The sequence below is a fragment of the Archocentrus centrarchus genome, chromosome 4, assembly GCF_007364275.1.
Source record: "Archocentrus centrarchus isolate MPI-CPG fArcCen1 chromosome 4, fArcCen1, whole genome shotgun sequence".
Classification (NCBI taxonomy): domain Eukaryota; kingdom Metazoa; phylum Chordata; class Actinopteri; order Cichliformes; family Cichlidae; genus Archocentrus; species Archocentrus centrarchus.
The window spans coordinates 11,309,443-11,321,595 of NC_044349.1; the positions used below are offsets into that span (position 1 = coordinate 11,309,443).

The 12,153-nt window shown below is 40.3% G+C and overlaps 1 protein-coding gene across 5 annotated transcripts in view; it reads right to left on the minus strand.

Moving 5' to 3' along the window:
* Window positions 1-3,941: 3,941 nt before the first annotated feature.
* The window catches only part of pde4ba (phosphodiesterase 4B, cAMP-specific a), a 133,046-nt gene continuing 124,834 nt past the window's right edge, over window positions 3,942-12,153 (minus strand). For all 5 annotated transcript variants that reach the window (XM_030726626.1, XM_030726628.1, XM_030726629.1 and 2 more), the window contains 8 exons: window positions 11,545-11,638; window positions 8,146-8,429; window positions 7,894-8,058; window positions 7,037-7,136; window positions 6,787-6,941; window positions 6,561-6,683; window positions 6,229-6,411; window positions 3,942-6,122 (listed from right to left, as the gene is read on the minus strand). In XM_030726626.1, the coding sequence (XP_030582486.1) occupies window positions 5,682-6,122; window positions 6,229-6,411; window positions 6,561-6,683; window positions 6,787-6,941; window positions 7,037-7,136; window positions 7,894-8,058; window positions 8,146-8,429; window positions 11,545-11,638 (1,545 nt within the window). In that variant the 3' untranslated portion in view covers window positions 3,942-5,681. The remainder of the gene's footprint in view (window positions 6,123-6,228; window positions 6,412-6,560; window positions 6,684-6,786; window positions 6,942-7,036; window positions 7,137-7,893; window positions 8,059-8,145; window positions 8,430-11,544; window positions 11,639-12,153) is intronic.

The window sequence follows — 12,153 nt, forward strand, 5'->3', positions numbered from 1 at the left end:
GCAGAAATCAAAACTTCTGTTTTGTTTTCCCTTAAGTCTTTTCTGCATAACAATGCAGGTACCTTTAAAATGATTTATTGTATATCTGAGAGGATGCAAATACAATGAAAACTGCATCAAGCCCAGAATGGAAACACCACAGGTCTCTGTACTGGAAAGCACCCTTGCAGACATCTGAAAGGTGTTGATGTATTGTAACTATGCAAAAATGGGCAGCATATTAACGTGTGCATTTCTGTTCATATGTGAAGGCCTTATGTCGCGTCAGGACAGCCCTGTCACATTGTGTGTAGGCTGTGTTGCTGAGTCTGTGTCACACTGTGTTCCCGTCTCAGCACATTAGAGCCAAACCTTTGTGATGATGCAGCATACATGGTGACATCAAAGAGAATGAAGAGTAACATAGTACAGATACTGGTACTGGTTAATTCTGCGTCATTTTCCAGCACTGACCCGAAGTTTATTTCTATATTTAATAGTTTATTTCTGTCTGGACAGGCCACATTATATATTTATTTATTTATGCATTTGGCTGTGGTCAACTAATTGGAGAAACTTAATATTAATAGCATTGTAGTAGTAGCATAGCATGTAGCATTTCTGTTTTTTTCAGATAGGATTCCATATTATTACTGCCCATTAAAGGGCCATAAGAGGCACATTTATGTAGTAGAGCCAGAGATGAGATTTTATAATTGTTTGTTTTGTCCAGCAGACACAAAAACAGAGAATAAGAGCAGCAATATTGTAATACTTTTCTATTGATTGACTATTTTTTTTTCTCTTGTCTGACATTACAGTTATTGGTGGCAACCCTAAACCTGCCTCTGACTCTGGGCAGTCAGAATTAGAAGTTATGCGTGTCCACTGGAAACAGTCTCATTGCCTGCAGTAGTTTTTTAACCCTCTGCTGTCTGTGCCATCACAGGTGATAACCCTAACCCTGCCTAAACCCTATTTTGGAGAATGGCAAAATAAAACTTGGCTCGCTAAATGCCCTTCAGTAAGAACCGGTGATGTCACACAAATGTGTGACAAATTGCTGAATTTAATTAGCTGTGGAAATTCAGCAGTGCCTCATCAGTCTCATTGGCTACAGCAGTGTTTAACCCTCAGAATCTCAGTAGTCCTCGGTAACAACCCAAAACCCAAACCTTACCTCTAACCCTATGCAATCAAAACATGTAATTTTTGTTTTTAATAAATTATCCCAAGTCTTTGCAATCAGAAACAGGGAACAAGGAAAATAATCATTCCAACTGACATGCATCATTTCCCAGAAAGTTTATTTTGCCTGCTCCTGAAATACAATCTATCATGACTTAGATCTCAGAGGGTTAAAGCCTTTGACAGAATGAAAAAGTGCTGTCCTACTGTTACTAGCAGGCCTTCTGCTAGTTTCAATGTAAAATCTGATTATCAGGGCAGACACCAGTTTATGGGAGCATCCATCCCTTTGTCCTTATACCCCTTGTTGGACTTATTAAACAGTGTTGGCTGCTCAGGCCCATAAAACACAAGTTGGCCTTCCATGTGCTGCTGGACTCGATGCAAAGTCACTGACGTCACATCAAATGTGAAACCAATTGGTGATTTTGCCATTTGACCTCGGGCCTCTTGAAATTCAGCAGTTCTTCCAAAGAGGACAGATCCTAGATTTGGAAGTTGACCATTGTGAGTTACGGACATCCATTGGAAACAGTCTCATTGGCTACAGTAGCCTCTGCTGTCTGCTATCACAAACTTCTTTTGGAAGATATGTTAACAGTCGATGTGTCGGTTAAAATGACTTCAGAGAATAAAGTAACAGAAATAAAAATTACATATTCTGATTGCTTAGGGTCAGAGATCGAGTTAAGGCTTGTCACTGATGATGACTTAGAGGGTTAATTGGTCTGCGATTTTTTTTTTCTCTCCAGACAAGTGATGTTCACAGTAACAACAGGACACTATTGTGTAAGTAAGTTTGGCTGTTAAGAGCAGTGCAGGCCTCCAGGTGCCACTAGCAGGGATTTTAGGCCATTGTTAGTACACTTTTATATATAGGCCATTTTTACAGAACAGGACCCAGGTGCTCTGTAAATACAGTCTTCTATTGTGAGGCGGACTAATGAAACATGACAAACACGTGAAAACCCACCAGAAGCATGACTGTGACCCAATTTTCTACTCACACTGACAGTGCAAAAAAAAAAAAAAGGCTACAAAGGGGGAAAACAGCAGACACAGTATGAATATATTCATGCTTTACTTTTAATCACTTCATAGAAAAAGTATTTCAGATTTATTTTTGAACACAATATACAATATAATACCATACATTGTGTGAAACATTTAATAACCCACCTGCAACAACTGGCGGACTTGAACATATTGACAATAAAAAATAAAATAAAATAAAAATAATAATAATAATTAAAAAAAAAAACATCTCTCATGCAGATAGTGCTAAATCTGGCTAACCATTTGGACATAACTAGGACCAAAAAAGCTTGAACATAGATAAACAATGTTAATACTGACAATTTGAATTTCAAAACTGCTAAAACGTTTGGTCAGAAACACATCAGCACAATCAGTTACATAAGATCATGTTTTGTTGTTAATTCAGAATGTTTCAGTCAGTGCTGGGCGTACTGTAGCATGCTACCAATACTATCCCCATGTTATCTACTTTTACATGAAGTGCATTAAGTGTAAAAGGAGACAGTCACTTTGTGTTTGTCAGTCGAACCTGTGTCTGGCCTCTGGTATATCAGCAGTCTGCATTCAAATGCTAGATGGAGAAGCTTAGGTTGTAACAAGCTGCTGAGAGAAACTAAGCTATTAGTATACTTTGAAACCAAGCATTGACTAAACTTTGATGTTCCTTAGCTAGCTTGTATGTATCCTACATCCAAGCCTACGCAGTTTAACATGTCCTCTATGTTGCCTCTGGGTTACCAAATTGCTGACGTCAGATGAAAACCTTGTGGTGATTATAAACCTGTTTGATCTGGAGTTTAATCTAGGATAAAAAAAATCATTCTGTAAATCTCTGGTTGTTATTTGGAAAATATATTTAGATGAAATTCAAGACAGAAAGCAAAGTGACAACATTTTTGGTTTAATATTCATGCATACTATTAATATATTTCCATGTTCTTGTCTGTGAGGTGATATTAAAAGATAGTTTTAACTTTTATGTGAAAATTTAAGAAAAACTTTTGGAATTACAAGGTTTTCATGTAACAACAACTATTTGTCTCTTTAGCTGCTGCTCTGCTGGGCACTCAAAACATTGTGCGAATATATACTTAGATATATTTATATATATATATATATATATATATATATATATATATATATATATATATATATATATATATATATATATATATTTATTAAAAAAAAACCCAATATATAATACATATATAAAAAGACTCAAATTCAGAGTCTTCTACACATTAGACACCACCACTTCCAGGTAATGCAAGTGCATATAAATTAAAATAGATTTTACACTGAAACAGTATTTCTTATTTACAAGCTTAAAGTATAGAATAAATACACACTGTTATAAACAGCAAAAAGGACCAACTTGAGCTTCTAGCGACAAACAGTAGAGACAAAGGTTTGGAGTGATGGGGTAAGGCCTTATGAGGCTAAGGCCTCATCCAGACACATACACACAGACACGCTTGTGCATACATACAAAACTTACGTACTGCATACACACACATACACACAAGCACACAACTGCCACTTAAGCATGCTTTTGTGAAATCAGCTGAAGTACCTTTGAGTATAGGTAAACCAATTTAAAAAAAAAAAAGAAGAGAGAGAGAGATGTGATTACAGATGCCACAAGAGCCAAAATGTAATGGCCTGCAAACCATTTCAAACCATCTTTTCAAAAGCATTAATGCAGCAACAAAGACATTTTTTGGGGCTGTTTCAAAGTAGAGCACCTAATTATTCCTCTTTTTCTTTTTTCTTTTTTTTTGGAAACAGGCATAGCCTGACATGCTGAATCCAGCAGTTCCGGCTGTGCCAAATCCTAATAACCTGACCGTCCTGGAAACCTGATACAGCAGAGGGGGAGGAAAAATATTCATTTGACGTCAATGAGCAGGAGCAGAACTTCAGGGATTTTTAGCGTGAGGAAGAAATAGCTGGCCTGATTGTTTTGGGGTCGTGTCCGTAGAGCCTAGAGGGGTTTGTAAACCGTGTGAATGCTGAAGCTGATGAGGGTCGAAGAGTGCCTTTCAGACGGGCGACTGTAAGAGCACCTTTAATCATCTGGTCTGGGCCTGATTGCAGAGAAGCGGGGTGTGGGGTGTTACATCAGACAGGTCTGTGGTCAGAACCCATTTCATCTAACAGGATTATTACAACTGTAGCATACCAGTGGGCTAAAAATAGACTGATCACTGTTACAAATTTTATCCTTAGCAGATTTTTTTTTTTTTATCATAGATCTCTTGACGTAAGGGCCCATTCCTTTCTGGCATGCTCGTCAAGCTGCTTATTTTATCTGGTCATAGGTAGAGGGTAATGAGGGGTTTAATGTGGCTAACCGCTATTTCACACCAACATAACTGCAAAAATCAATAGACAAATGTGTCTAGCTCAAAATGCCCCAAATGGTTTACACTGCAAAAATTTGTAGGAATAATATAAGAATATAGCGATCAGAGAATTTATATTCTCAACAGTTTGTATTAAAATTCAACTGTTGGTGTGAAACAGTAGGAAGCACAATGATCTGCAGGCCATTTAAAAAAAAAAAACAGCAACAACATCAACAACAAAAAAGATGTTTAACAAGTATGAAAGTAGAGGTTTTATATTTTTGTGCAACTGTGACATTCATTGACCGACATGTGATACAGAAAACATGAAGCTAAACCTGCGACAAGAATCGTGGATGACAAGCATTTGAATTCCATGCGTAAAGAAGGAACCTGTGCTGAGATCGAAATGTTTTCCCATTTAGATGAATTTCTCCAAAAGTTGTTTGTCGACATTTGTTTAGATATTTCTATTGCCCAATACATGGAAGACTTTTATCTTTTCAATATACAAAAAAATGTTGCTCTTTTCAGTTAAGAAAAACGAACAAACAAAAACAAAAAAAACATTTCACAGACATACTAGAGTGTTCAATAAATAAAAAACTATTATAAAGACAATAGTAAAAAAGGCACACAAGTCCTTTGACAAATGGTACAGAAAAAAAGTAAACACTTTCTCTTGCTATACAAATGTGTCTCCATCAGTAGATCTCACTCTATGCTACTTCTAGATCATGTCATATATTGGTAAAAAAAACCCTCAAAAGTCTCAAAGTACAAAACTTCTCTCAGTAGTGTCAGTGTCCATTTAATGCCAGTCCAGAAAAAGAAAAGTAACCATTTTCCAAACTGGCTGAATTCCTTCAAGTTCCACCATCAGTCTCGCTTGTCCATCAAGGCTAAATTGTTCGCGTTTATTATTTCCTGAGAACTCTGAAGCCGCTTTACTGAAGCTGTCCGTCCATGTCTGGCTTCAAACACCCAAGTGCAACATGCCACTGCGCGGGCCAAAACTAAGCCTTTGCCTTTGTGGGCTTATTAAAAAGCACAGCTCCAAGAGGATTTTCCCCTCTTTTTCCAAATAAAAACCTTTCAAATCACCATGTGAACCTGATGATGGAAGCCCTATGTGTCTGTGGGTGATGCCTCATGTGTCACGATCTCTATTGCTGACGTGGGCTCAATCATGCCTTCCTCCTCGTTCTCCTGACTGTCCAAAAAGTCCAGCGGGGGAGAACGTGAATCTCCTAGACTATCCTCCTCCTCCTCTAACTCTTCCTCCTCTTCGTCTTCCTCCACTTCACCATCTTTCTCCATTCCATCCAAGTCCTCCTCCTCCAAGGTCAGCTCAAACTGAAACTTCTCCCCACCCCCCTGCCCTCCAGTGCCTCCACTGTGTCCATGTGTGCCCTGGTCATAGAAGGGCGGGGAGGGACTCTGGGGAATCATGCTCTGATACCAGTTCCTGTTGTCCTCCAGCGTGTCCAGAATGTCCTGAGCATCAGGATGGACCAGGTCGGCCCAGGTCTCCCACAGAGGGTGTACAATGTAATCGATGAAGCCCACCTGAAAGAAACAAATGAATGTTAGAAGTTAGTTTCTTTTATGGGAATTCTGATATTTGTTCTCCATCATAGCAGTTAATACAGTTCATTTGTCTTTTGCTGCATACCTGGCTCTTCTCCACTGAGGCTGTGTGTTTATCACACATTGGACTGATTTCCATTCCCCTCTCCCTCTCTCTGTCACCTTGGTGAAAGAACTCCTCCATTATGCGATCAGTCCACTGACGATACAACTCCAGGGACTTAGTAGGGTTACTCAAGTCAGCACAGTGCACCATGTTACGCAGCACCTATAAATCACATAGAATTAAAGATTAGGCCATGTGGCAACTGTTTTACTGTCTATATAATAGTACAGTGTAATTACACATTTATACAAGGATATGTGTTAATGGCAGCACATATAAAGGAGCTGGATGGAGGGACAGTGGAAGCATACCTGTATCCTGTCGGTGTAATTGTCTAGCAGCAGCACTCCAGAGCTCGTTACCTTCTTCGTTTCCACCATAGTCTTCAGATCAGCCAGCAGACTCATATGTTTGGACATGTCAGTGGCCAAAACCTGAATAAAAGAAGAAAAAGCACTTGATAAGCATCTGGCTTTGAAAAGTTTAAGAAAAAAAAATCAAGAGATCTGTAAAGAAATAAGAATCTGTAAATCTTACCATGTCGATGACCATCTTGCGCAGGGACTGACGCTGCTTCTTAGTGAGGTTCTGGAAGATATCACAGTTGTCTTCCTGTAGCAGCTTGAATCCCACAGCCAAGTGATGGTTCTCCAGCACAGACTCATCGTTGTACATTAGTGCCAGCTCAGAGTCTGCGTAGTGATTAAAAACGAATGGTTAAACATGCTCTGAAGGCTTCTTTTACTCTTATATTAATAGACTTTTTGTTTAAACATTTCAGACTTACTGGTATTGATTAAAAATTGGTTTGATACTCCGGGATGATCAACATCATGGATAGCTGCAGCAAAGATGGCTGCCAGGATCTCAAGATCTGTGAAGACCGCCTGTGAAAGAAATCGGAAATGAACAGTGTTAAAACTATTTCCCAGGACAACATAAAGCTGAAAGAAAGAAGCAACTACTCTATGACACCAACAACTGACTGGCAAAGCACTGTGGGAGAGAACATTTTTTTTTGTGCTGAAACAACTGGATAGAAATCCAGTTGTTTCTGTCACATTCTGCCTTCAAAGAAAACAGCACACAACCAAGGTCACACGAGGCTCGAGAATTAGTCTTTCCTCAACCAACTAGCTAATAGGCTGTCTGCCTTTTTTGTGAACATCCATTGTGAGAGTATAATACAGTGTCTGCTGGCTGCTACTGATGAAAGACGGAGAGCCTAAAAGTGTAAATCGGGATCTTAAGACTGGGTCATATTGACCTGACTGCATCTCACCAGCTACTCAAACCTGAAGAGAGCTATAAGAAAGTGTACACAGGAAAATATGAACAAATAAGGCATGGACATTGGATGAAAGAGGAGGCATTCGCTCAGAAGAGGAGAAGGAAAAAACAAATGATTCACTGGAAGGACGTTGAGCTCTTTAGCGATCCAGGAAAGTGGAACATTGGGTGATGTAAGAGCTCACCCCACTAATTTAGTTTTCCCTTATTTCTGTGGGTGCTTTCTGGCTCCTAATTCAACTATGGATGAACTTGACCAGAGTGGAGAGCTGCTATGAAGCCAGCTAATGATTACTATTACTAAAACCTGAGTACAACTGAGACTAAAAGACATCATTTTACAGAAAGACTTACATCCAGGGCTGGAGTGGAGAGGAGGATGTGTGTGGACTGGGCTACATCAGCAGCATGCAGGCTGTTATGGTAGGCCACATCTGAATGATAGTGATCTTCCAGTGTCATCATGTAGGCCACAAATGTATCCGCTGGGATCTTAAATGTCTTTAAAAGGTCTCGCTCCTAGGAAAACAAATAAGGAAATAGTTAATGAAGAACTGTAGAAAACCTAGGTAACATTTAAGCAGATCAAAGTAAAGCAGTCCATACCTGGAAAATGGCATACATGATGCAGGTGAGAGGTCGGTTGTTGGAGTATTCTGAAACTGAGAAGATGTTCAGGCCCCACTTGTTCAGGTCGTCCAGCTCTTTGGACAGCAGCTCCTCCTTATCAGTCTTGACCCCAAAGCGTGCGATGCTGCTGCTCGAGAGCGAGGGCCCGTGGGAGACCTTCTTGACCCCGCTAATCTGTGTCATCAGCTGCTGCTTCTGCTGCTTCTTCTTCTCTCGTGTCTTGGATGTTGGCGATGGGATCTCCACCTCATTCTGTTTGTCTGTGTGAGAGAGGGGGGGGGGGGGGGGGGGGGGGACAGAGTTTTTTATCATGTAGAAAGGTGTGGCTAGAATGAGTAAGGGGCTTATTCAGCAGAGTGTGTGGATGTGTTGTAAGATGGTTCACAACAAAAACCAGCTGGGATGTGAGAACCCAGGTGCACTATATAGAAACACCTGTGGCAGGTTAATTCCTCGGGGGTTTATTGATTCACTCACTCATTCATTCATCTGTCCCTCTGGTCATTTGCTTATTAATGCTCCCTGTCATCCACCTGCAGTCTCTCTCTCAGAGCTCCCACTTGTTCATTCATCCCCAACCCTCACGCTCCCTCGCAGCACCCCCCCCTCCACCCCAGTCTCACAGCAGGTGGCTCATATCTCATCTCCTATTCTTTGACTCTCATAGGTCAGCCCATTAACACACTCAAAGCTGGAGCTTCACCACAGTTAAAGCTGTTGCAGGTTTTGCAGGTCTGTCAAATTGGAAAGTTTATGACGTCAGCAAGTCTGTTCAGCTAAATAAAGCAAATAAGAAAGCAAAATAAATAAATAAATAAATGCTGAAAGTATGCCAGTCTCCGTGCTAAAAATAAACGTGATAGAAGTTTTTCAGTAATAAGCTTACACGGCTGTGTTTACTGCAGTCACAGAGGAACTGAATGAAACCCTGCGGGGACTGGCTATCGGCACGCGTGTGAGCCGCACACTCATCTATCAAGCCTCGGCTCGGCTCATTGCTGGCCTATCAGCCTTCCCCTGTGGAGGGTTATTCAATTACCAGGCGTAATTCAAATAATCACTTTCACTCTCATGCTCTCCCTCACATTCTCTGCCGTTCTCCCTGCGCCTCGATCTCTCTTCAGTTCTCGCCTGGTAATTGAGAACGGGCAATTAAGCACACTCAGACATGTGCTGCGTGGGAAACAAAGGGAAGAGCAATATATCGCCCTCTAATTTATTACAAGTCATCATTATCACCACTGCTGTGTGGTGTTTGTGTGTGTGGCCTGTATACATATGTGTGTGTTCATGATCCAGGTTTATGTACTCCACCAGATTAAGCGAGGGCAATCCCTCACGTAGTCTTGTTTTTTTTTACTGTATTGTCTTCTGTGCATTGTGCTATTGTCTCACTCTTTTTCCACTTAGGTGGTAAGAAACATGCAAAAAATAAAGGAAATCAGCAGATGAAATAAATATCTGAATCTGCTGTTTTGCCTCCCCTTTTCTTCCACTCTCACTTTCCAGTCCTCTATCACCTCCCACGTTTACTTGGATTTCAAACAAACTCTCATCCTCCTCCATATGCTCTTCCGTGAGAGAGACAGATTTAGTAGGGAAGATGGAAGAGGGCTCTGGGAGACTTTTTTTTTAACTAGTAAGTATTTTCCCAAAGTTGGGTGTGCTCTACTGCTGGCTGGTCAAAGGGAATTATGACAGATTTATGATGCAAGGACAGCTGGGAGGTGGAAAAATGGTACACGTGAACTGCCGGCATGCTGTTGGCAAGCAATCATAAGTGGAAAGCCTGGATTAAAATCACCCCCACTAACAAATTCTGAGATGTTAATTTATCTAGGGAATTAATCAAGTTCCACGAGCACCGTTTTACCAATCAAAAGATAGTCTGGCATAAAATAATGGGGATTTGTGGTGGATCTAAAAATGACCACTGCAGAACCAGGCATATGGCATAAAGATTTAATTTCCCTGATATCGAATGGATGCTTTTTAGTAAAAATAGAATAAAGCAGAAATAAGTGCATTACTGATGGGATGTTAAGCTTAATGGATGGCTAGATTAAAACAGTCCTTTTGGTCAGCTAAGGGCTCTACTGGGTCAGCTGTTTTTTACCCCTCTTCTCATGAATGTTTTCCCATTTTTTTCTTTAGTCCCCCCACCACCACTATGAGCAGGGTAATCCTCATTTCCTTATCGAAGTGATAGTCATTTGTGACTGGATTCTCGGATCAGCAGAGAGGGAGGGAGGGAGAGGTACAACAAGGTGTCCCTGCTGACAAAGATGCATTAAGATGGGGATGAGTCATTCAATCTGCCGAGCTCATCTCACTGCCAGCAAAGGGGGTTCCTCTATACCTCCACTTTTATTTTTTTCCCTTCACTGCAGTCAGCTCTTTCTCTCCCTCCCTCCTTCATTTGTTTCTTCTCTGTCTCTTCTCAAAGCTCCTCTCGCACTAAATGATCTGGGGGCGAGGGATCCACTAACAGCGCTATACCAGAAGAGGATGACAATCGATTGGAAACAGAGTGCCTAAATAATGTTAGCTACCTTTATGAGCATTCTGTCTTTCTCTGTCTCTGTACTCAAAATAAGATAATTTACTTCTAATTTATTTCTCAAGCTGTGAGAATCCATCCTCAAGACGTCTCATGTAGAATCAACTTTTAATCTATTTTGTTTCATCAGTCGATTGTACTGGAGAAAATTTTTTTTCTGGTTTGGTACTAAGAACAGGATGAGCAAAAACAGCAACAATATTTTTACTGATGAATATTTATAATTAGATATCCCTATCTATTCTCAGATCTAGAACATGCAACCCACGCTGACAGCATCTAGTTCCAATTCACAGACTCCAGTTCTGGCTAACAAGCTCCCTTATCAGTCAAATGTGTTTTAAAAAACAAGAACAACCGCCCCCCACCCACCCCCCCACCCCAAAAAAACCAAAACAAAACAAAAAACAGATCAATATCTAACAACCTTTTTATTTCTCGTAATCTTTTGAAACAAACAAAAAAAACATTTTTTTTCAGTTCCGTTTTAATGGTCAAATTTCATAAACATATAGACAAAGCTTAATGGCGCAGTTTTTTTTATGGTACGCCCCCACAGGAAAGCCAGCCAGAGCAACTTGCAGTGCTCACTATCATGCATAAGACTGAGCCTCCACAAGAAAAAAAATATTGCGGAAAAGTAGCAGAGGATTGGAAATCTCTAAGAGCCATAATGTTGGATATTTGCATACATTTTTGACAAACACACAAGTCATAAACATAATTTATATTGGCTTTTTGTGTTTTTTGGGGTTTTTTTTTTTGTATTATAACTGTTGTGATTTTGAGTATGTGTACTCAAGACTTTCGTTTACCTAGGAAGGTGTTGGAGATGAATTCGGAAACCTGATTCCCAGACCGACTCATCTCAGATAGGTGCGTCAACTCCCGATTCAACATTCTCTTGAACTGCAAGAGAGAAACAGAAGGAGGAGGGGAGGGGGAAGGAGAGACAGAGAGAGAGAGAGAAATGTCGTCAGTTTCCACTGAGAGGAAAATCTGGGATAAATTATGGTGCACGATTGCATGGAAAATTCAGTAGTGCCCAGTTTAATTCTACCAGGTCAAGAATATCACTTAAGTACAATCAGAGGTAGGGGGTGGGGGGTGGGGGACACAGCGTACCTTCCTCTCCATTTTCCCCTGAAATTAATTAAGACGCAGATAATTATTAGTGTTACCAGTGGGTAGGCTACCACCTTTTAACACCCCTCAAATTACCCACAGCTAAACAATTTACAGTTTTATTACACTTATCGCACTTATCGCATATTTGGGGGCCTATTTAGCCATTTTCCCTGCATCACTGTGCAAAAATTTTAATGATGCGAGAGGAAAATCTGCACACTGCGTGAGACATTCCTCATGTTGCCAATATTTTAATGATTTTGATGTAATTCCACACATTATGAACAGTTCCAGAC